The sequence below is a fragment of the Nicotiana sylvestris genome, chromosome 5 (assembly GCF_000393655.2).
Source record: "Nicotiana sylvestris chromosome 5, ASM39365v2, whole genome shotgun sequence".
Taxonomy (NCBI): Eukaryota; Viridiplantae; Streptophyta; class Magnoliopsida; order Solanales; family Solanaceae; genus Nicotiana; species Nicotiana sylvestris.
In genome coordinates this window covers 139,343,389-139,369,612 of record NC_091061.1, presented here as the reverse complement: position 1 = coordinate 139,369,612, position 26,224 = coordinate 139,343,389, and the positions used below count along the sequence as shown (strand labels likewise).

Here is a 26,224-nt window from a genome sequence, read left to right as displayed (position 1 = left end):
AGATCGTGCTTGAAGATGAGAAAGCAAGCGCAAATCAAGTCTCTATCACCTTTGGCATATTCAGTCCGGATGAATTATGTAATTTTAAAGAAAGTAAAAATGAAGAATTACTGGAGAGCGACAAAACTGAAGTCAACCAACCTGATGATGATGAAGGTTGGGCATTGGTGACTCGTCGTAGGCGCCACAAAAGGAGCCCGCAAAAAGAATCAGTGGAACAACCAACAAGGAAGATGATGGTAAAAAGACCAATAAAAAAGAATCCAGTTAGGCATTTGAAGAAAGCAAAAATGGAGATGCACCACCCTCAAAAGCCACGAAATCCAGTGACCTTGGAGGAGTTTTTACCAAGTTGGTTTCGCACGAAGATTTCCCATGAGGGCATTGATGCCTCTTGTTGCCATGCTGACAAAGGGGAAGAAAAGAGTGATGACCTACCGTTGGCACCATCTTCGGAAAAGCCCATCGAGTCCACTCCTCAAGAAGTTAATGCTTGTGAGGAAAAGGTCACGTTCACAAATGACGATCTTTTGCTAGGTGACACTCCTCATAACCGCCCATTGTACCTGGTTGGCTATATGCGCAATGAAAGGGTAAATTGGATTTTGGTTGATGGAGGATCCTCAGTGAACATTTTGCCTATCCATACTGTGAAAGAACTTGGTATTCCCATGAACGAACTCTCAGGAAGTCGTGTGATGATCCAAGGATTTAACCAAAGCGGGAAAAAAGCCATAGGCGCGATCAGGCTGGGAATCACTATTGAAGATATGCAATCAAGTGCATGGCTGCATGTGATCGACGCGAAGACTTCATACAATGTTTTGCTTGGGAGGCCTTGGATACATGAGAATAAAGTTGTTCCATCTACCTACCATCAATGTTTAAAATACTACGAGGGTGAAGTCGAGAAGACGGTAGTTGCTGATGATGAGCCATTCACCAAGGCTGAGTCACACTTTGCCGATGCAAAGTTCTACTTGAAGAACCGCATTGTGAAGGAGCTGAAAGTTGATGATGGTACAAAAAGCAAGAATGACGAACCCATAACTAAAAGAGCTGATGTGACTATTGGTAAAGCCAAAACTGTTACTGAGGAGGTACCCGCCAACGTGAGTAAATCTCATAAAAGGGGTATTGCATCTTATGGAAAGAAAGTAAGTCCTGCGCTCCAATATGTCCCTAAAAGGAATAAAGACGAGGGCGGATCACATAATCTCCAAACCAAGACGCTAAGGGAGTTAACTCTTCCGGTAAAACGAATTGAGTCAGTAAAGTTGTCCTCAAAGCCGCTTGCAAGGTTTGTAGCCCAAAATCGTTTGCAGAATGTGGCACTCCCTACAAATCGAACAGATGAAGGTTTCGATCCTAACGCTTACAAGCTATTTGCAAAAGCTGGATACAATCCCAACGAGCCGTCAAAGTTAGGGAAGCTCCCATCAGAAGCTGCAACGAGGCAACCCCGTGAAGGTCTGGGATCAAGCAACCGTCACCGGTGCGCATCTCAATAAGAAGGGCGAGTAGCAATTATATCACTGTAGAAGACGAATCTGCTGCTTCTAACAGGCCTTCTGTCTTTGATTGACTTGGAAAATCAACTCTGAGAACTTCTGTATTTGAGATATTGGGTCCATTAAAGAAGGGGAATAAGTTCCAGAGAAATCATCGAAATACAAGAACACCTGCTTCATCCAAAATTTAGGAGATCTCTAAGGATTTCCAAAGCTTGGTTCCTTCCAGAATGAGGGGACAAACAAAACTGGTGGTTTCATGTAAAGAAGTACTGAAGGTAAAGCCATATCCTGTGGTCTACACTAAGGAACGTAACGAAGATGAAGAAAGTGTAGGTTTTTCGTATCATATCACTGTACAAGGCGAGAATGGTGTTTCGTCTTCAATGGAAGATAATGCGGAATTGGAGGATATTTCACTGTGTTATCACATATCCTTCAATGATGGGGACCCTCAAGAAGATGAAGATGCGAAAGATGCTCCACCTGAACTTGAAGAAGGAGTGAAGACGACAGTTGATGCCTTAAAAGAAGTTAACCTTGGCACCGATGAGGAACCAAGACCCACCTACCTAAGTGCTTTACTAGAAGCTGATGAAGAGAGCACTTATATTGAGTTACTCAAAGAATTCAGGGATGTCTTTGCTTGGAGTTACAAAGAGATTCCTGGCTTGGACCCGAAAGTAGCAGTCCATCACCTTGCAGTCAGAAATGGTGCTCGCCCTGTTAAACAAGCTCAAAGGCATTTTAGGCCAGACTTGGTTCCCCTGATTGAAACTGAAGTTAACAAACTCATTGAAGTTGGATTTATTCGGGAAGTTAAATACCCAACATGGGTTTCAAGTATTGTCCCTGTAAGGAAGAAGAATGGCCAGATTCGAGTATGCGTTGACTTCAGGGACCTCAATAATGCATGTCCCAAAGATGAATTCATGCTTCCTATTCCAGAGTTGATGATCGATGCTACTACTGGTTACGAGGCAATGTCTTTCATGGACGGTTCGTCGGGCTATAACCAAATTCGCATGGCACCAAAAGATGAAGAGCTTACTGCATTTCGCACCCCCAATGGTGTTTATTGCTACAAGGTAATGCATTTTGGCTTGAAGAATGCTGGTGCTACTTACCAAAGGGCTATGTTCGACGATCTTCTCCACAAGAATGTCGAATGCTATGTTGACGACTTGGTGGTGAAATCAAGAGAGAAGGGTGACCACATGAAAGACTTGAGGATGGTATTTGAATTTCTCCAGAGGTACCAACTTAGGATGAATCCGTTGAAATGTGCCTTTGGAGTTACTTCTGGAAAGTTCCTTGGTTTCATTGTCCGCCATCGAGGGATCGAAATTGATCAAGCCAAAGTGGATGCCATTTTGAAAATGCCTGAGCCTCGAGATATCCATGAATTGAAGAGTCTGCAAGGAAAGCTAGCATACCTTAGAAGATTCATATCAAACCTGGCTGGGAGGTGCCAACCATTTAGTCACCTCATGAAGAAAGGCGTTCTTTTCAAGTGGGATCAAGCTTGTACCAATGCCTTCGAAAGTATCAAAACCTACCTGATGAAGCCTCCAGTTTTAGCAGCTCCTATACCAGGAAAGCCATTGATACTATACATTGCGGTGCAGGAAAGGTCTGTTGGAGCATTATTGGCCCAAGAAAATAGTGAGGGGAAAGAAAACTCTCTTTACTACTTGAGCAGGATGATGACACCTAACGAGTTGAACTATTCGCCAATTGAAAAGTTGTGTTTGGCGCTAGTCTTCTCAATTCAAAAGTTGAAGCACTACTTTCAAGCTCATGTTGTCCGTCCTGTTTCTAAAGCAAATCCCATCAAGTTCGTGATGTCAAAACCTGTTCTTAGTGATCGACTAGCGAGATGGTACCTCCAATTTCAACAATTCGAGATTTTTTACATCCCTCAAAAGGCTGTAAAAGGACAAGCATTGGCAGACTTCTTGGCAGATCATCCGATACCTGATGACTGAGAGCTAACTGATGAACTACCTGATGAGGACGCAATGGTCGTTGAAGTTCAACCTCCATAGAAGATGTACTTTGATGGTGTTACGCATCGTGGGGGAGCCAGGGCTGGAGTAGTATTTGTCACTCCTCAAGGTGAAGTCTTGCCCTACTCCTTCACCTTGACACAACTCTGTTCCAACAATGTTGTTGAATATCAAGCATTAATACCTGGGCTTGAAATGGTCGTTGATATGAAGCAATTGCAATTGCAAGTCTTTAGTGACTCCCAGTTAGTGGTCAATCAGCTTTTGGGTAGTTACGAGGTCAAGAAGCCTGAACTACACCTATATCATGATTACGCAAAAAAGTTGATGGGGTGGCTCAGCGATGTGACTATTCAGTATGTACCAAGGAAAGAAAATAAGAAGGTTGATATTTTAGCTGCTCTAGCTTCATCATTAGCCCTACCTGACCAAGCGCAAGTTACCGTCTGCCAAAAATGGGTAGTACCGCCGCCAAATGAGGTCGAAGGTGAAGAAAACGAACTCAAGCATCTTGTTGCTATTTCTGAAGTTGATAAAGAAGAATGGCGACAACCCATTATCGACTACTTATGCTATGGGATACTTCCAGAAAATTCGAGGAGAAGGACTAAAATCTGTCGTCGTCCACCTCGCTTCCTTTACTATAAGAATATTTTATACAGAAGGTCGTTCGAGGGAGTACTCTTGCGATGCCTAGGAGAAGAAGAAGCTCTCCAAGCTTTGTAAGAGGCACATTCTAGGGTATGTGGGTCACACCAATCCGTACCAAAGCTCTACTTCCATATAAAAAGGATGGGATACTATTGGCCAATGATGGTAAAAGATTACTTGGACTACGCTCGAAGATGCAAGGCTTGTCAATTCCATGCGAATTTTATTCATCAACCTCCTGAAATATTGCACCCGACTGTTGCATCCTGGCCATTTGACGCTTGGGGATTGGATGTTGTTGGACCACTGCCAAAGTCCTCTGGTAGGCACCTATACATCTTGGCTGCAACTGACTACTTCTCAAAATGGGTTGAAGTTGTTGCTCTTAAGGAAGTAAAAAAGGAAAATGTTGCAAGTTTCATCCGAGTAAACATTATTTATCGCTTTGGCATTCCTCGTTACATAATAACGGATAATGGAAAGCCAATCGATAATAGGTTGATGAACAGGATTTTTGATCTCTTTGGCTTCAAGCAACGTAACTCTTCGATGTACAATGCTGCCGCCAATGGTCTAGCTGAGGCATTCAACAAGACTCTATGCAACTTGTTAAAGAAAGTTGTCTCCAAATCCAAACGAGATTGGAATGACCGTATGAAAGAAGCTCTATGGGCATATAGAACGACTCATCGCACGCCAACACAGGCGACTCCTTATTCACTCATTTATGGAGTCGAAGCCGTCTTGCCACTTGAGCGTCAAATACCTTCGTTACGACTGGCTACTCAAGAAGGGATCACTGATGAAGAAAATGCTCGACTTCGATTAGCAGAGTTGGAAGCTCTTGATGAAAAGAGATTGGAAGCTCAACAGAGTCTTGAATGTTATCAAGCTTGATTGTCTCGCGCCTTTAATAAAAGAGTTCATCCTAGATTCTTTCAAGTAGGAGATCAAGTCCTTTCCGTACGAAGACCCATAATTACTTCCCATAAACCTGTAGGGAAGTTCACTTCAAAATGGGATGAGCCATATGTCGTACAAGAAGCTTACTCAAGTGGGGCTTACAAGCTGGTTGATACAAATGGTATGAGGATCGTCCCTATCAATGGCAAGTTTTTGAAAAAGTATTATCCTTGAAGTTGCAATGCTCCTCGACGTACGAGCCTATATTGCAAGTCATGACGCTCCTCGACGTACGAGCCTAAACTGCAAGTCATGACGCTCTTTGACACATGAGCCTAAACTGCATGTTGCTACACTCCTGGCCCGCAAGAGTATAAATTGTGTACGGCCCAAAAAAAAGGTCTGCTAGGTTGAAAATCTCGAAAGAAGCGTCCTAGGCAAAAGTTAGGACGTAAAAAAAAATCTACCCAGTCTGAACACGGTAAGACTTGATCCTCTTCACCGAGGTACGTAGGAAGCTTAGAGTTTCATTCTAAGTTCAGTCTCATAAGTTCAAAAGATACATATTGCCCCAATTGTTGTCCGAGTGAAGTATGGAGGAATGCAAAATCAAGCTGAAATGTCATCCTCTTATTGAACTTTGATCTCATTTGATTTAAAAGGAGCAACCCTCCATGGTAAATTGATATCTTCAAGTCCGTTGGTATTCAAGTTGAAGTCCCCAAGTTGAAATCTTCAACTCTGTCGGTCTTCAAGTTGAAGTCTTCAAATTCGCCGATCTTCGAGTTGAAATATTTAGGCCCTCCAAGTCTCAAAGTTGAAGTCTCCAAGTCCGTCGGTCTACAAGTTGAAGTCTTCAAATTCGCCGATCTTCAAGTTGAAATATTTAGGCCTTCCAAGTCTCAAAGTTGAAGTCTTCGAGTCCGTCGGTCTTCAAGTTGAAGTCTTCAAATTCGCCGATCTTCAAGTTGAAATATTTAGGCCCTCCAAGTCTCAAAGTTGAAGTCTTCAAGTTCGTCGGTCTTCAAGTTTCAGCCTTCAAATTCCCCGGTCTTAAAGTTGAAATATTTAAGCCCCCCAAGTTGAAGTCTTCAAGTTCGTCGGTCTTCAAGTTTCAGTCTTCAAATTTGCCGATCTTAAAGCTGAATTGTTTAAGCCCTCTGAATCTTCGAGTTGAAGTCTTCAAAGTCCGCCAAATCTTTAAAGTTTTCCAAGTGTTCAATTTGATGTCGTCTTCAAGTTGAAGCTTTGTAACTTTTCAATCTTAAGGTGGACATATAAGTCCCGTTGCACCTTAAGTTGGCCTCTTCGTGGGTTTGTCCTTAAAAAGAACTATAACTTTCCAATCTTAAGGTGGACATATAAGTCCCTTCGCACCTTAAGTTGGCCTCTTCGTGGGTTTGTCCTTAAAAGGAACTATAACTTTCCAATCTTAAGGTGGACATATGAGTCCCTTCGCATCTTAAGTCAGCCTCGCCGATAGTCGAGCCATTTTGAGAGTAATCTCTCCAAGAATTGGGCCACATTGAGAGTAATCTCTCTAAGAATTAGGTCATTTTGAGGGTAATCTCTCCAAGAACCGGGCCATATTGAGAGTAATCTCTCCAAGAATCGGGCTATTTTGAGAGTCATCTCTCCAAGAATTGGGCCAGGGCCACATTGAGAGTAATCTCTCCAAGAAACGGGCCATTTTGAGAGTCATCTCTCCAAGAATTGGGCCACATTGAGAGTAATCTCTCCAAGAATCGGGCCATTTTGAGAGTAATCTCTCCAAGAATTAGGTCATTTTGAGAGCAATCTCTCTAAGAACCGGGCCACATTGAGAGTAATCTCTCTAAGAATTGGGCCAGGGCCACATTGAGAGTAATCTCTCCAAGAAACGGGCCATTTTGAGAGTCATCTCTCCAAGAATTGGGCCACATTGAGAGTAATCTCTCCAAGAATCGGGCCATTTTGAGAGTAATCTCTCCAAGAATTGGACCACATTGAGAGTAATCTCTCCAAGAATCGGGCCATTTTGAGAGTAATCTCTCCGGTAGTCGGGCCATGAAAGTAATCCCTCCGATATTTGGACAGGGATGAGTACCCATCCCTTCATACCCTAAGATTGTTCTCTTCATACATAGATCATCGTTAAACAAGAACATATCCTTCTCGTTTGACCTACAAAACAAAAAAAAAGACACAATAAAAAAAGAAAAAAAAACGTTACCTGTCGGAGATGAGCTCCAGCAAATTTGCAAATTGCTGATTGATGCTTAATAATCACAAGAGCATGGGATTTATATAGGTGTGCAAAGGCAACAGTCAGGGGACTTTGTGCGATGTGGGAACTACGACATTAGTCTTCGAAACGGACTCGGACTCGTTAAGGAAGGCGGCTGAAGTTTTCATTCTCCAAGTCAACAATGAAGTAACGAGAGGAGATTTTTTGGAATTAACAAGGCTGAAATTTTTGTGCTACTCTACGTGTCATTTTAATAAGGGAACATGTTTAGAAAAAGGGGGACAAAATGCAATTGACAAACATTTGGAATTGACGTTGAAGACATCATGCTTTTGTGAAAGGATTCAAATGCAAACAAACTGATCTTGGCATGAATAAATAAATGGGTCATTTGATTAAAGATTAGATTATTAGGTGATTCTTAATCTGATCGTTTGGAGGAAGTATGCGGTTTCAGAGATCTTTACTTCAACTCTAGTCTTGGGTAAATATCCCGACAAGTCTTGAAGTAGGGGGCATTTATATGCATACAAATTTAATTCAAAGGGAAAATTTAGACTATATTTTAAATATACTAGTCCAAATAAATATTATGGGCTAATATAATTGGATTAATTATATAAATCAAATATGTATGGATTAAATAAATAAGTCTTAATCCATTGGGCTAGCCCCATTTAATTGAGCTAAAGTGATGAGCCCACTTCATTAAGCCCAAGATGACATCTTCCTAGAGGCCCAGTATCATGCCACGTGTCAAAATGACATGGCATGCCAAGTCACACTAAAAGGCCAATGAAATCGCGCCACGTATGCAAGTGACATGTTTTGGCCAATCAAATGCGACCATGTCATACTTCAATTTGATTGGTCGGAAAGAGTTTGTTCTTATCACAACTCCTCTCTTCCACAACTATAAATAAGGGTCTTCATAACTCAGAAAGAGACCAGAAGTTATAACAAAAAGCAAGAGAGAGCTCGTGGATCAAACGCCGCAAATTTCTCTACAAGTTTCAAGCTTCAAGCTTCAAGCAATCAAGTTCAAGTTCAAGAAATCAAGTTCAAGCTCAAGAACGAAAAACAATTCAAGTATTCAAGATCAAGAACGAAGTCAAATCAAATACAAGGCGTTCAAGATCAAGGCTACTTGTTTGTGATAAAATTCGTGGCAACAATCAAAGTGTTCGTGACGGATAAATCAAATTACAATTCAAGATCAAGCTCAAAGGCCCTTGAATTTATACTAGAAAAGTAGAATCAGAGGAATCATAGAGATTGTAACACTCAAATATTTGAAATAAAATACTACGATTGTTGCGATATTTTTCGGTCTTGATTTTATTTTCTCGACGCAAATTTATTGTCTACAGGGTACAAGTTAAAACCTTTTAAAAAAATGGATATAAATTAAATGGGGGCGACTAAATAGGGCGCCCCGTATATATTTTACTTCTCCACTCTACTTCTTCATCTTCATTGTCCACTCTTTAATTGCAAATTTGATTGGTTCAATTGTTGAAACTAATGTTGTCTCTTAAAATTTTAAAGTTGAGCATTGTATTTATTGTATGTGGTAGAACTTGAGCTTAAAACTTGAACGAGAAGAACAAAACTCCATTAAAGCTTATTTTGAAGCTTGGTTGGAAAACTAAACTTTGTGAAATTGTTATTTATTGAGATTTGGTGTAGTTACAATAGATTTGGTTCATCTTGGGAGCTTATGTCTTAATTTTGATTTTTGAGATTTTTAAATCATGGGTCCTTAACTATTTTTCATCTCAAAATTGCTATTAAGACTGGGTGCTCAATTAATATATTTATATAAATTTTCTAGTTTTTATAATAAATAATAGTGTTTGATTCCATAAAAAGTAATGGGTGCACCATAACTTATAATGTAGATTCGCCCATAGAAGAAGGCGAGGACGGTACATAGTTATAGAGTTCTTTGCATTTTACAATATATATATATATATATATATATATATATATATATATATATATATCATTATCATGCTTTTTACTTGCATCTTACCCCCTTATCTTTTACGATTTGCTCTCTAATATTCATCTTTATTTCAAAAACAATAAAATAAGAATAGTATAATTCTGACTACATCAAGCTATGGAAGGTGCAAAGAAGATATCGAATTTATTTGATTCCTCACCGTGCTCTAACACTTCGCAAAGCTTCATCAAATGGAGATTTTCAATGCCAAGTTCACTGATTTCACACATTATCGATCCACCAGATAATATGCAATACTGCAAATAACCAAAATTACACCTCTAGTATTGTGCACTAACTACGGAAGAGATGAAAAGCAAAAGCGATAGTTAGTAAATAGGCATGACACTATGAAAAACGAAATAGTAAGACATAATATCGCCACTAGCGATATATACAATAACCCTGCCAGACTAGTCTTACAAAGGTACGAAGAGAGACAAGACTCAACTATCTCCTAACCTACGACCCTAATACTCGACCTCCACATCTTCCTATCAAGTGCCATGTCCTCAAAAATCTGAAGCCTCGCCATGTCCTGCCTAATCACCCCTCCCCAATACTTCTTAGGCCGCCTTCTACCTCTTCTCGTGCCCTCCACAACCAGCCACTCACACCTCCTTACCGGAGCATCTGGGCTTCTCCTCTAAACATCCCCGAACCATCTGAGTCTCGCTTCCCCCATCTTGTCATCAATGGGAGCCACGCACACCTTCTCCTGGATATCTTTATTCCTAATCTTATCTATCCTAGTGTGCCTGCACATCCACCTCAACATCCCCATCTCTGCTACTTTCATCTTCTGAATATGTGAATTCTTAACAGGCCAACACTCAACCTTATACATCATGGTCGGTCTAACCACTGCTTTATAGAACTTGCCTTTCAGTATCGATTGCACTCTCTTGTCGCACAGGACTCCAAATGCTAACCTACACTTCATCCATCCTACCCCAATACGATGCGTGACGTCCTCGTCGATCTCCCCTCCTCCCTGGATAACAGACCCAAGGTACTTAAAACTGCTTCTACTAGGGATGACCTGTGATTCAAGCCTCACATCCACGCCTACTTTTCCCGGCTCAGCGCTGAACTTACACTCCAGGTACTCCGTCTTTGTCCTGCTCAGCTTGAAACCCTTAGACTCAAGAGCCTCTCTCCAAACCTCCAGCCTCTCGTTAACACCAGCGTGCGACTCATCAATCAGAACTATGTCGTCGGCGAATAGCATGCACTATGGCACCTCCCCCTGAATATGGTGTGTTAACTCGTCTATCACCAGGGCGAATAAGAACGGACTGAGCGCAGAACCTTGATGTAACCCCATAACAACATGAAAATGCTCAGAGTCACCTCCTGTTGTCCTAACCCGAGTCTTAGCCCCATCATACATGTCCTTAATCACCATAATGTAGGCAACCGTCACACCTTTTGCCTCCAAGCATCTCCAGAGAACTTCTTTAGGAACCTTGTCATATGCTTTCTCTAGGTCAATAAACATCATGTGCAGATCCTTCTTCCTCTCTCTGAACTGTTCCACCAACCTCCTAACAAGGTGTATAGCTTCCATACTAGAACGACCCGACATGAACTCGAACTGGTTGTCGGATACAGACACCGTCATCCTCATCCTCGCTTCAACCACCCTCTTCCACACATTCATGGTATGACTCAATAATTTGATACCCCTATAATTGTTACAGCTCTGGATATCACATTTGTTCTTATACAATGGAACCACCATACTCCACCTCCATTCATCCAGCATCCTCTTCGCCTTAAAAATAACATTAAACAGCCTAGTCAGCCACTCCAGACCTGCTCTCCCCACACACTTTTAAAATTCCACCAGAATCTCGTCTGGCCCGGTCGCTCTGCCCCTACTCATCTTACGCATAGCTCCCACGACCTCCTCAACCTTGATGCGCCCGTAGTACCCAAAGTCACAATGACTCTCGGAATGCTCCAATTCACCTAGCACAATATTCTGATCCCCTTCTTCATTCAGAGGTTTATGAAAGTAAGTCTGTCATCTCCTCTTAATCTAGGCATCTTCCATCGATACTGTACTATCGTCGTCCTTGATGCATCTCACTTGGTCCAAATCCCTAGCCTTCCTCTCTCTCGTCTTGACCAGCCGAAATAATTTCTTCTCCCCGCCTTTCTCCCTCAGTTCCTCGTACATACGACCATAAGCCGCAATCTTAGCCTCTGTAATCGTCAGCTTAGCTTCCTTCCTAGCTACCTTATACCTCACCATGCACGCTCGCATCTCCTCCTCACCTGTGCCCCCCACCGACTTCAGGTACACCGCCTTCTTCGCTTCCACTTTATCTTGGACCACTTCATTCCACCACCAGTCTCCTTTGTGCCTGCCAGAGACTCCCGTCGAGACTCCTAACACCTCTCTCGCAGCCTCCCTTATACAGTCTGTTGTCGTTGACCAGTGATTTAAAAAATGACACCCAATATGCATATGTCGATTTAAACTATGAATTATGATTTAATTCATAAAAACCTCCACAGACGGGATCGATGGGGGTTAACTAATTAACTAAGGTCTAATTACATCATACATATATGTCCATACACATGGTATACACTTGAAACCTTCCATAAAATAAGCTATTTATACACAAACTATTAACACTTTCTTTTTCAATATTTATTCTTGTCTGTCTTTAATTATGGTGTTTTATTTTCAATATTTGAGACCTAGATATCGTCAGTCCAATCACTGAGCTCGTTGTCATAGAACAAGCCATCGACGATTTGATCAATTAGGGAATCGATGAAAGTGTTGCAACCAACTGTGAAGATTCGGCCAACTTTGCTGGGAGAACTTGAAAACCAAGCAAAAATGGCAGCACAAGCTACAGCACCAATAGAAATCCCAGCAGCTTCAGCTATTCCTTGAAAATCCGTCTTTCTGAATACAGAATTTCCAGTCACTACTTCCATTGACACTGTTGCTGCAAACACAATCTGGACAAAATCTTGAGCTTTATGTGGTGGATAACACATGATTATAAAGGCATATATATATACTTACAAAGTGTAAATAATATTTTCACTATTAATTCAACTTAATCTATGGAGTCGCGTTTGTTAGAAAACGCTTTATCCCATTGTGGGACTTTCTGCGCGAATCCAGATTTAGCCAGATTCCAATGCGAATACAGGATACCGAGTGAAAAATCCAAAAAAAAAAAATCAATTATTACTACTTAATTATTGCTCTCTTTTTCAAATTTTCATATCAGACTTGGTAAAAAATCTACAAATTATTGTTAATCAGCTTAATCTTTAGTATAAAATTTATTTACGTCGCCAGTATACAGAACATGAACTCTTAATTATATTGATGATGTAATAAGCCCGTTGCAAAAATATATGATTATATATTCAATGGTTCTGTTCAGGATGACTTTCAAAATTTAGACTTGAATTAGACACCTGTGATCATTTAGAAATGATTGTTAAAAATAAATCAATTTTGTTTAGCTTTAATAAATAAATAAAAAAAAACTTTTGTTCCCATGCGAGTCAGGTTTCCTCAAAATGGTTTTTTTTCACCCCTCAAAATAGTTTATTGATCTAATGTAGTGAGCACCCAGCGGAAAAGGAAATTTGATTTATGTTTGACACGACGAAAGTTATTTCAATAGTATTACATGTTATTTGGTCAGCCAGCAAAAAATATTTTACAAATATATATTAGCAAATTGGATAGCATTTGATGATTTTTTTTACTATTATAAATAACACTCCCTCCCTTTTAATTTATTTAAACTTTTTCAGAGTAGAAGGGTCAAATTGACTAATTTTTAAAACAGATCATAGAGTTTCACTCATAATTTCTTTTTCTAATTTTGCGTTATTGATCCAGATCTCAGATTTTCTAAATGAAAAAAAATACACCTAGATTTTAAAGTCCAGTTGAAATTAAAATCTTGATCAGTTTGAACCATATGCTTTGAAACTGAATATAAGAACCAATCACAACCAGAAAAAAGTGAGAAGTTAATTACCATGGCAAGTCGACCAGAGATAATCTCAAAATCCTGACTCTTTTTGGAACTCTCTATATACTCCGACAACGTTGCGAAAAAGGGTGAAACCTCGTCATCTTCTCCATGAAAACCGTTCTTGGTCTTGATTACTCCGACAGGATCCGACCCGAATGACCTTAAAGTAGTCAACCTCGGCTGCAACATTATTTTCCCATTCTCCAGCTGCCCTGGTTCTGATACTCTCAGCTTCTGAACCGGCGTAAAAACCGCCGGTTCAGCCTTTTGAGTCTGTGGTTTGAGCTCACAGAAAACCGGTCGGGCTGTTAAGGCCATTCGAGAAATTAGAAGAATCTAACAGATTGATTCCTCAAAAGTGGGAGAGAAAGTGTTTGAGAAAGTGGGGTTATTCTTGATAGAATCTTGGTGGGAGTTTTTAACTCAAATAGTCCCTTAACTTTGAGGGTCGTTTATTTTAGTCCTTATTGAGTTACTATGTTATCTTGAGCATATGTAATCCTATAAGTTTGTAAAAATTGAATTTTGATAACAAAATATTAGAATGAGCCTTTTAAGCTAATAAAAAGGTCACATATTTTTCACATGATTAGAGTAAAAACCGACCTCGAAAACGATCTTCCCCAATTTTAGTGTTTTACGTTGGTTCTATAGCACTAATCAAAACAAAAATAAAAACTCTAAACAAAAGAATCTCTACAAAAACTTTTAAAAAGAAATTATAATCAATAAAAATAAATTGCGATTAGGAGAAAAGTTGAAATTGACCATGTTGAATCGATCACGATCATTATTTAGCTTAGGCACGAAAAATACATGACATTTCTGTTTAATGATCTATTTGAAAGTTTTCTTATTTAGTTGGACCAAAAGTGCTCAATTTTTAGAATTAAAAAGAACACATAACAAAAGTGCTCAATTGTTAGAATAAAAAGCACTCAAGATATTATAATAAAAATAAAAATGACGTATATCTCTAAACTTTAGGACCATTTTGATTAAAGGCTCATCTTGGAGGTGGGGGTTAGGTTTTGGTGGTGATTGTGAAGAGTCCACGTCTAAGAAAAGTGATGTCTGGTGTAAAGTGTCGTATGGTTAGTGGCTGCAGAGAAGACTAGCAGACGTGGATATTGAATTGGTCTTTTACGTCAATTTCAAAGTAGTACAAGATGGAGTATAGGAGTTGAGTGGGTAAGATAAGTAATGAAAGACTAGGAATTGGATAGAGAAATGAGTAATGACTAATGAGAAATTAATTATTGGATGGAGAACTTTCTACGAATGATGGCTTGCTTTGTCAGTGAAAATGATTGGTGGTTTTGGATTTGCCTGGGAGAATATTGTACATGGCGGACCTAATGAAGGTTTAGTGTGAAAAAGGCAACGTAAGCGAAAATATTACTAAGTTATTGAGTTCTGAATTGATAATTTATATATATTTAATGAATTTTTTAAAATAAATATATAATTTAAACAAAAAGTATCAAATTCGAGCGAACCTGTAATTTTTACTCTCCCTCCACCTGACAACCTTCATGTCTTGGTGTTATCTAAGGGCTCGCTTTATATTCTCCGAGCCGTCACAAATATTTTTAAGAAAACAAGAAGTAGTTATAAATTTTTTGTCAAATTTATTCTTTACCGTTTCAATTAATTTACTGGTCATTAAATTAAATATTTATAAAGATAAATGGTACTCTCTTCAATACTTTTTATCTATCACTTTAGCCAAAAGTTTTTTGTCCAAAATATTTGTACGTTAAAAGTTAAGTAGACATTCATTTGTTTTTTCAATTCAGGGGCAGACCGACGAATTTTGTGGCCTAAAACTAAACTTTATAAGGGGTCTTAACTTTTTTTTAAAAAAAAATAATATTATTTTTTATTTAAAGTCTATTTGTAAAAGCTTTTTTTAGATGCAAAGTTATTAATAATTTTTTTATAATCAATTTTTCCTAATAAATTGACAATATAGCTAATCCATTTAACCTCTTATGATACATTGTTGATTTTACGTAAGATTTTATCAATTTTAATTTTGAAAAACTTCTTTCCGCTGAAGCAATGGTAACATGAGTTATTAACATTATTCTATAAGCAATATAGACATTTGGAAAAGAATCAAATCTTCTTATTTGATTAAGTATATCAAATGAATTGTTATCTTCTAATTGTACTATTTTTCTTAACACTTTTAATTCAGAAAATAAATCTAAACCATCAATATCAGATTGATTATCATTCTTTAAAGAACATTCAAGATTAAGGCAATATTTTTTAAGTTTCCATCATGTAGTGATCTTAGGTTTTTATCACTAAATAGTGAACCAAAAATATTTTCATATGCCTCGAATTGTTCAAATCTATTATGAAGTGAAAAATAGCTTTGTCTACTATGTATAGAAGTAATCAACTCTAAAAAACTTTTCGAGAGATTTGAGATTTCATTTTCAATATTCTCATCAAATGGTTCTTCCTATATATCAAGGTTTCTTAGAAATTCGGATTCGATATTCATTTCAAATACAATTTCCTTGGCAGAAATCATAGTAATTGCAAATCCTTCTTCTCTATGTTTGTTAAAGTAAGAAATCAAACATTTTTCACTTCACATAACTTTTTTTTAAAACTTATATATAGTCTATTAGGTGTAACCAAAAATGGGGTCCTATCAAATCTGAGGCCTAAAGCAGTTGCTTTACTTGCTTTAGGGAAGGGCCGCCCCTGTTTCAATTTCACTGTTATTGTTCCAGAAAGCATATATCATTACTTATTTTTAGCTATGTTGCTAAATAGACATATCTCTTATTGTAATAGTCTATTAGGTGTAACAAAAAATGGAGCCCTCTCAAATCTGGGCCCTAAAGCAGTTGCTTTACTTGCTTTAGGGAAGGGCTGCCCATGTTTCAATTTCACTGTTATTGTTCCAGAAAGCATATATCATTACTTATTTTTAGCTATATTGCTAAACAGATATATCTCTTATTGCAATATACCACAGACACTATTAAATATATAATGCCCTTAACCACCTAGTCCAACAAACTGAACTGGAAAAAGCAAAAAAACAAGTTAAGGAAGTAAAACTTTAGGCAAAAACTTCTTTCTCTTAGTTTCTCTCTAAGATGAACTCCCAACCTTTTACAAACCAAAACACTATCCCCCAAAACCACCCGACATAGTCCATCACAACCCACCATAAAATGATTTGGAAAGTTCAACATCCTTTAAGGACAAATTGTTGGAATCAAACCCAATGCATTTTGCTCCTACAATAGAACAAGAGGATATGCTCTACACAACAAACTCAATGGAAGAAAAGGAGATTGTGCATGATCCAGAAGGTAACTCAAAAGGAGTTATAAAAATTTTCCTTTCAACGGAGGATAGACAACGTATCTATGAACCATGAAAATATTCTATCATAATCAAATTAGTAGGAAAACATATGCTACATCATTATTTAAAGAGGAAAATTCAAGACCTATGGAATCCAACAGAAGACTTCTCACTAATTGATCTTGGAGAAGACTATTATATTATCAAATTCAAAAAGAAGAAAAACATGGATAAATCTATTCACTTATGTCCATGGTTCATAAATGGCCATTTTCTGTCCATCTCCAAATGAAAACCAAATTTTGTGGCCAAAAATGAAAAATTAACTACTTCTGCTGTATGGATTAGGCTTCCCCAATTGCCAACAGAATTTTACGATGGTAAAATCCTAGAAAAAATTGGCAATACAATAGGACGCCTACTGAAAATTGACACATGTACATCAACAACCCTAAGAGGTCGATATGCAAGGATTTGCGTTAAAATTCCTCTGGAAATCCCAGTCCAACCCTACTTATTTGTTGGACATCATAAGCAATACATTCACTACCAAGGGGAAGATTTTCTTTGCAAATATTGTGGTCGTTTTGGTCACACAATGAGGCAGTGCATCTATATTAAGAAACAAAGCAACGATCCTCTCCATGCATGACAAGTTCATCAACCTACAACTACAAAGGGAGATAATGAAGCGGAATGGATCACTGTTTCATTCAATAAAAGAAAAAATCAAGGTAGAAAATTTACTTCTCAACCTGCCATCAACCAAGTAAAAAGCAGTCATGGTCCAGGTATTTCGGTTAAACTTTTCAATGCTAATACAGGTAAATACTTGGACACTCAATTACTTCAATATAAAACTAAAGATCATCCTACTTCTAATCAACCCTCAAAAGTTACTACTCAGCCTATCATTGCTAAAGAATAAACCACTACTCTAAACAAAAACCATTACTTAGACAATAAGCAAATGGTTTTGCCAAAAGCCACCACGGCTAATACTAATTTTCTTAGTAAAAATAAATTTACTCAATTAAGTGATGACTTGGCATTTTAAGATAATGACACTTGTATGAGTGACCCCAACATGACATCAAATGATACCAACTTTTTAGATACTAACAATGCCATGCAAAATGGCTCTTTAACGGACACTTCTAACCCTCCAAATAATCCTACCCCTACTACCCTAAACCCCTCCCTCCTAAAATAAAAATTTACCCAAAATCTTGTGTTATCCGAAAGATCTTAACAAGATCCTTCCTTAAGATATGACAAGATCACTATCCCTATGTATGTTGGCCAAATGGCATCGGACATAGTAAAGGAAAGCCAAATGGCCACACCCTTAGAAAACCTAAAAGAAGCAATCAATTGTCCTATAAATCAAGACATAGAGCAACCAAAAGACACAAAATTGGAAGACTCAATCATTGATTCTTCCACCAATCCGCTACCTCTCTCTATTACCCCACGCCTACTAATAGTTCATTAAATACCTCTTACCCCACCCAAAATGCCAAGAGTTCCTTCATCCCTACGAAGGAGGAATCGCCTAATTCAAATCCTACGCCAACACAGACCCCTCAACATGGAAAACATCACCCTCAAGAACAACCCCAGATAATTTATGCCCAACCCCCCAAGCCCAAGACTACCAACCTACCAGTTGGATGGAGCTAGGCCTCATGGGCCATACAATATCCTTCACAGTCCCAATCAACGGTCAAGAGGCTATAGTGATCCTCCACAACACTCAATATCTAGCACAACTCATTACGGAGGGAATGAGGTTGGCTATGAACAACTACCTCAATTAAGTTTGGCTCAACAACATTATCTATCCAATGGCTCCATCATTGAACCCTCAAATGGCTTAGGTAATGAGGGAACAATGGAACACGCCACCCCAGTTCAACTCTATAAACCCTCAAAATGCTCCCTTTGACCTTCCCTTCTTTCCCGTAGAGATGTATACTCATCTCAATCCCATCTTTCTCCCTTGGAACATCAACTAGGGGAACCAAGAGATACCAGTCCCACCTCCACCCCCTCCAGTACCTCCACAACAACATCAGGCAGACCTAATACCCGATCCAGTTGAGGCAGAAATGGAGGAGGACGATATCCCCCTAAACATACACTTAGGGCCAACTCTAGAACTCTCAAACCTAGACGGAATAAAAAATATTCTCTTCACGGAGAGGCACGAGAAGAGGCATGTGCTCAGCTACCCGTTAGCCCTATACAAGTGCTCGATGGACATCCGTCCACCACATGACCCGACATGGGCAACAAGGCGATAATCTTAGTACCTTCGATGAGAAGAAACCCTGTCCTAATGGGAGGGGTAAGGGAGAATGGAGAGATGGTTAACCCTGAAGCTAATATATCAATGAATCATCCTACAAATTTTATAATATGGGATATAAGGGGAGGGAATAATGAAAATTTCAGGAGAAATTTTAAGGAAATGATTGATACACATAGGTCCTGCATGGTGACACTGTTGGAAACAAGAATGGGTAACCATGTAGCCATGCTTAATAAATTCGGGTTCACTGAGATGATTGAAGTTCCATCGGAGGGTCAGTCAGGAGGCATGGTAATGATGTGGAAGGATGAAGTAATCAACGTTCAAAATGCAGTATGTAGGAATCAAGAGATTCATGCAACCATAAAGGTACTTCTCATACGTAAACCTTGTCTTTTTACTTCTATATATGCTAGTACTTGTATTTATAGAAATATTATGTGGGAACATCTAGAAAATATTAGCAACTCTTATAAAGGTCCTTGGCTAGTATGAGGTGATTTTAATGATATTCTAGCCGCTAGTGAAAAATTTGGTGGCAAACCTATCAAGGATAGTAGAGCTAGATTTATATGGTAAAAAATCAATAAGTGTAACTTGCTTGATCTAGGCTTTAAAGGAAGCAAATACCCTTGGACAAACAACAGGCATAGTAAGAAAGGTCTTATATTAGAAAGACTAGATAAAGTTTTTGGAAATGAGGAGTGGATTGAACTCTTTCTTAAAAGCTGTATAATCCACTTGCCTAGAACCCACTCTGACCACAACCCTATTCTTATAGAATTGATCCCAAGAAACAAGTCTCTCCATAAAATTCCTTTTAGACTAGAAACTTTTTGGTGTAAACATCCGGATTTCCAGACAATAGTAAGAAATAATTGGAATGATAGTGATTACTTCAAACCCAGCCTTAATTTTGTGGAAAAATTAAAACCCTGGAAAGACAACACCTTTGGTAATATTATGGGAAGGAAGAGGAAATTTCTAGCTAGACTCCAAGGTATCCAAACCTCCAAAAGCTATACTACCAGCACTTTCCTTCGCAATTTAGAATTAGACCTTAAAAATGAGTTCAATGATATTCTAAAAATTGAGGAAGATTATTGAAAACTTAGGTCCAGAATCCTGTGGCTTAACGATGGAGACAAAAATACAAAATTCTTTCATGTCTCAGCTACCAATAGGAAAAGAAGAAACAAAATTAATTTCTTCAAAGATGATGCTGGTAATTGGATAAATGATCATAGTCAAATTATGTCTCATGTTCAAAATTATTTTACCTCTACTTTTACTTCTTCTCACTCACATTCTAGCTGGGCTAACCCCCTAAAATCCCCATTTTAGTTGTAACAAAATTAACCTAGACAATCTAGATACCCCCCTTCTAGACTCTGAAATTAAAAGGGCTATTTTCTCGTTCAAACCCTTTAAATCTCCTGGTCCGTATGGTTTGCATTCCTTTTTCTTCCAAAAATATTGGCATCACATAGGTCAATCAGTTTGCAATCTTTGTCACGAAATCTTCAACAATCAGGAAATCCCTCCTGAAATTAACAAAACTTTTCTCTGCCTCATTCCCAAAATCCACAATGCCAACAACATTAAAAATGTCAGACCTATTGGTTTATGCAATACTATTTATAAACTAATCACTAAGATTCTTGCCGACCGTCTTAAACCATTCCTAGATCACTTGATCAGTCCATATCAGGCTAGTTTCATGAAAAATAGAAGAGCGCCTGATAATGCCATCATCATTCAGGAGCTGGTTTCTAAATTTAATAAATTAAAAGGTAAGCAGGGCCACATGATTCTTAAAATTGACTTAGAAAAGGCTTTTGATCGTTTAGAATAGTCTTTCGTTCGCCACACCCTTGACTACTTTAAATTCCCACCCAAATTTTCCAAATTATTACTGTTCTGCATCTCAACTAGTAATATAGCAATTTTAGTCAACGGATCCGTTATAAATTATTTTGAGCCAAGTAGGGGAATAAGATAAGGGGACCTCATTTCCCCCTATATCTTTATCATCTGCCTGGAAATGCTTACTAGATACATAAAGCATCAAATGGACATTAAGAATTGGGATCCTATATCCTTAGGATATAGATGTCCAAAAATCTCTCATTTATTATTTGGACGATCTTACCCTAATGGCTAGAGCAAATGATAAATCATGTCAAGCCATTAAAAATGGACTTGACCCATCCTGTTCTCTATCAGGTCAATGTATCAACAATACAAAATAAAAATTACTCTTCTCCAAAAATTGTAACCATACTCTTATAATGGATATTTCCACTATGTTAGAAATTAAAAAAGTACTAATTTTGGCACTTACCTAGGGTTTCCTATCTTCAACCATAGCCCAAAACCTATGGACTATCAATTCCTAATCGATAAGATGAGAACCAAACTTGCCTCATGGAAAATAAAATTCTTTAATTTGGCAGGAAGAACAACCCTTGCAACATCGTGCCTAAATTCCATTCCAAACCACTACATGCAATACACCCTTCTTCCTAAGAAAACCCTAAAAGAGATTGACAAAGTCCAAGGGACTTCATATGGGGTAGCTCAACAGAAAAAAGGAAAATTCACCTAGTCAACTGGTCTACGCTTTGCCAACCTAAACCCAATGGTGGCTTAGGCATCCACAATGCTCTTAAAAAAATCTATGCACTCTAGCTAGCCTAAGTTGGAGACTTCTTACTAATGTCTTAATCCCTTGGGCCAAGCTTATCATCTCTTACTATTGTACTAGCTCCACAATAAATAGATCTTCCTTCGTTTGGAAAAGTACTTGCAAAGGTTGGGAAATTTGCTCCAAAGGTATTATTTGGTCCCCCCACCTTCAATCTAATCTTAACATCTGGGAGACTAATTGGATCCCCAATTTTGGTAACAATAATAACCATAATAATACTACCAACTCGATTAATGGTTCTCTTATCATGCAGAATTCAAATTATTCACGGAAAAAATCTCTATACACCCTCCCAAATTACTTATAAAAATTAATTGGTACAAACCTCCAAGGGGTTGGTTCAAACTAAATGTTGATGCCAATTTTAACAGATATAGCCAAAATTGTGGCTTAGGTGGTGTCTTCAGAAATGCCAATGGTAATTGGGTGGTTGGTTTTACAAAATCAACTCATGCAAATGGCTCACTAGCAGCAAAATTGAAAGCCCTACGAGAAGGTCTTAGGACAACAAATGAGTGAAAACTTTTCCCACTTGAAATAGAGACGGACTGCTCAGAGGTAATCCCGACAATACATGAAGGTAACAATTTATTTAACAAGGTTGTTAATGATTGCAGGTGGTTAATGCACCAGCAGAAGGTTACCCTCCTGCACACCTTCAGGCAGAGGAATAAGACTGCTCATCAACTAGCAAAGAAGTGCCTAGAAATGGACAATCAAGTTTTTGGAGCAGCTGGAAGAAGTAATGACCAGAAGATCAGTAAAAAAGTTTTTGTTGGACCCCCTAGTGATGTAATAGATTTTGTGGAAAGTGATAGACTTGAAACTACTACTCACGAACTATTATCTTTTGAAGCTTGCCAACTGTTAGCAAGCTTAGGGAACCAGTGTGTCCTTCGTGACACATCTTATGATAATCCTATACTGAATGCTCCTTAGTTATTAATATATATATTTCCTATTTGCTAAAAAAAAAGAACTGGAAAAAGCAAAAGTAATTAAAAAAGAAGAAGTAAAAGTAGACAAAACAGCACATTTTTTCTTCAAATAAGAAACGTAGGAATTTCCAAGGCTTTTTATAAACAATTCAACCAGTCTTAGGAGAAGGTGCAGCTGGTTTCCCCGGAGGTGTTATTGTTTTTGCTCTTGTTTCAGGTACCACTGGTACTCCTTGTGCATTTTCTGCTTCTTCATTTCCCTGTTATTTAGTTTGTGAAATCGCATACAAGAAATTAATCGTCTTTAATTTGTTAGAAGATTGCTTGAAATTGTGTGTATATACAGTTATATTGGCAGCCGCTAATCATTTGATTGGGTTAAATTTGGAATAGGTGCACATGACGAAATGAATTATTTGAAAAATCAATATATTTATTTTGTAGCAGATCTTTTACAAGATTAATTCTAATTGACTCTGATGCGTTTAGAAAAAATGAAATATATCTTAGACATATTTTCTAACTATTCGACTATTGATTGAGCTTAAACATAGATTTCGATTATTTTACTAAAACCATAAAACTTGCTATTAATACAATCTAAGAAAATATTGATAAGTTGATGATCGATAATGGAGGAGGAAATTTACTCCCACTGGTTGTACAGTCTCTTTATATTCTTCTGCATTTTCTACCTGTTATTTCATTTGTATAACCATTTTGTAAATAATATTAATTTATGATTATATTTAGTAGGCGTTTGGACATAAAAATTATAATTTTTGAAAAAAGTAGTATCTGAAGTTAAGTTGAAAAATAGTATTTGAAATTTAAAATTATACTGGACATGCATTTCACTTGAAAAATGTTGCAGTATAAGTATGGAAAAAGCTTTTCCGAAAATTTTGAAAAAGTGATTTTTGAAAAACTCATTTCCGAAAAATCTCTAAAAGCTTATAAAATTTTGTGGACAAACATATTTTTAAAAAAAATAAAAAAGAAAAAAAAATAAAAATCTATGGACAGACGTGTCTGTCGATCTTTCAAACCACTTTTCAGGATTTATCATAAGTACCATTGAAAATTTTGAATATTATGCCTTGATCTTTCAAAACAAGAGTATGGATTTCAAATAAGATCGTTTCATACCCCTAAATATGCATATATTTAGTCCACTATTAAGTTAGAAATTACATTTGAATTTCTACCCATAAATGTGATGACCCAATAGGTCATCTAGAGTTTTAAACCTTAATTTTGTGTTTCGAAGCCTCCAATACCTTCTTTAAGCCTTCTTCGACGTGCTTGCGTAGTCTGGGTATTTTTTCGGAAGGTTTTTATGTTAAAAATTGATAAAATATAAAATTATGCCTTAAAAATCCATTTGAGTTGACTTCGGTCAGCGTTTTGAGCAAACGGATCCAAATCCGTGTATTGACGATCCCGGTGGATCTGTATCGTAATTTGGGACCTGGACATATGCCTGGAATAAAATTCGGAAGTCTCTAGCTCGAGTTATCATTTTTTGTCGAAAATTTGAAATTTAAAAGTTTAATAAATTTAAAGATTTGACCAATGTTTGACTTCGTTGATACCGGATCCGTATCTTGGTTTCGGAACTTGCTATAGGTCCATTGCTATATTTATAACTTTGTATGCGGTGAAATCGGAGGGTCCAATTTCTCGCCATTAAGGCATTCCGGAAGATTACCTCGAAGCCTCGAGGCCACGACCAAGTATCCACCCTCGAGGTTCGCCGACACCCGACCTCGGAGTAATGTTCACCATGGCTCTGGTAGAAGTGGGGAGTTCCCAAGGCATGGGGCTAGAGCAGACAAAACCTGTCAAGCTAGTCTGAGACTGTACCATAGCATTAACTAAATGTCCAATCTCCATATCTTTGTAATAGATACATTTTGTACTATGTTGCGATTCCCCTCCTATATAAAGGGGGTCCTTGTAATTTTGTAAACCCTCTGTTGCTCCAGCTGCTCTAAACGAAATATACAAGAACATCCTTTTTGCTCTCTAACACATTTCTTCATTTATTATAGCTTTCATTTATTATCTTCATCATTGTTCTTCATTTATTGCTTATCATTGACCATAAATAGCCTTCATTGACTTTACTATAATTGTTAGCCGTACTCGACCATCTTCGATAGCTTGCAGCCGAGCTCCGGAATCGACCTCGAGGCTCCTGAATCGACAAGCTCGAGGTCCCGATAAATAGCCTATCGGTTTGATTATTACCCTATCCTTAACTCTCATTTTGTATCTAAGTCTCACATACATAGCATCAACTGCTTAACAACCAACATAAAAATAGATCACGTATTTTTAGAGTCCCATAATCAAATTTAATTGTTATTACCATTTTCACAGTACACAGTTTGGTGCCCACCGTGGGGCTAAAAATAATAGTGATTATTTTCTTGCTGATTTTACTACATAAAGCAAGTTATCTTTCACGCTTTTTCTTGTCCAAGATCTTCAATTTCAGGTCAAAATGTCTGACTCAGTAAACAACAATCTTGAGGACCATAGAGAAAATGGTGTGGCTGCTCCAGGTGTTGGTGTGCCACCACGAAACCCTGGGAATGTACCAGAACCAATCCCCGTGGACGCGGTCTCACACGATGCTCAACACGGCGATGTAAGCTCCCACACTAACAGGAGCGTGCATCAAGGAGACCAACATGAAGCTCAGGAGACCCTGGCTAGGAAAGAATGGGAGGTTAGCCTTCCCATTATTTTTGAAATGTTGCAGGCACAATAGCTGGTTATTGCTCAGTTGCAAAGTCACCAGAAAACTCCTAGCACAGTAGCACCGGGGATAGCTCCCCCAGCCGAACAGGTACCGGAGAGATCGAGCAATAATGGGTTGATGACCGATCCCATCATCGTAAAAATGCTCGAGGACCTCACCAAAAGGATCGAATCGGGTGAGAAAATGATAGAGGCCAACGACAAGAAGGTCAAGACCTACAACTGCAGGGTCGACCAAATCCCGGGCGCACCCCCGATCCTGAAAGGCATGGATTTGAAGAAGTTCATATAAAGGCCATTCCCAGAGAAGGCAGCTCCAAAACCCATTACAAAGACGTTCAGAATGCCAGAACTCCCAAAATACAACGGGACCTTGGACCTCAATGAGCACGTTACTGCTTACACTTGCGCAGTTGAAGGGCAACGACATAAAGGACGATGAGATCAAGTCCGTCTTATTAAAGAAGTTCGGGGAAACACTCTCGAAGGGGGCCATGATGTGGTATCACAACCTAGTTCCAAACTCCATAAACTCATTCGCCATGCTGGCTGACTCCTTCATAAAGGCACATGCCAGTGCCATCAAAGTAGCAACAAGGAAATCTGATGTGTTCAAGATCAAGCAGGGAGAAAACAAAATGCTGTGAGAGTTCGTATCTCGCTTCCAAACGGAACAAATGAAACTACCACCGGTCTTCGATGACTGGGCAGTGCAGGCTTTCACTCAAGGTCTGAATGAGAGAAGCTCGATGGATTCAAAGCAGTTGAAACAGAATTTGGTCAAGTATCCCGCTGCGACCTGGTCGAACATCCACCA

The 26,224-nt window shown here is 38.4% G+C and overlaps 4 protein-coding genes across 4 annotated transcripts; all 4 read right to left on the bottom strand.

Moving 5' to 3' along the window:
• Window positions 1–9,955: 9,955 nt before the first annotated feature.
• Window positions 9,956–10,540, bottom strand: LOC138869391 (uncharacterized). Its single transcript, XM_070147005.1, has one exon. The coding sequence runs from the start codon at window positions 10,538–10,540 to the stop codon at window positions 9,956–9,958; it is 585 nt and encodes a 194-aa protein (XP_070003106.1).
• Window positions 10,541–10,543: 3 nt separating this feature from the next.
• Window positions 10,544–10,972, bottom strand: LOC138869390 (secreted RxLR effector protein 78-like). Its single transcript, XM_070147004.1, has one exon. It carries the CDS (start codon window positions 10,970–10,972, stop codon window positions 10,544–10,546), a length of 429 nt encoding a protein of 142 aa, XP_070003105.1.
• Window positions 10,973–11,353: 381 nt separating this feature from the next.
• Window positions 11,354–11,785, bottom strand: LOC138869389 (uncharacterized). Its single transcript, XM_070147003.1, has one exon. The coding sequence runs from the start codon at window positions 11,783–11,785 to the stop codon at window positions 11,354–11,356; it is 432 nt and encodes a 143-aa protein (XP_070003104.1).
• Window positions 11,786–11,788: 3 nt separating this feature from the next.
• Window positions 11,789–13,722, bottom strand: LOC104240918 (stress enhanced protein 2, chloroplastic). The gene is made up of 2 exons (XM_009795823.2): window positions 13,341–13,722; window positions 11,789–12,294 (listed from the first exon to the last, which is right to left on the bottom strand). The coding sequence occupies exons 1-2, from the start codon at window positions 13,653–13,655 to the stop codon at window positions 12,025–12,027; spliced, it is 585 nt and encodes a 194-aa protein (XP_009794125.1). The 5' UTR covers window positions 13,656–13,722; the 3' UTR covers window positions 11,789–12,024.
• Between the last annotated feature and the right edge of the window lie 12,502 nt (window positions 13,723–26,224).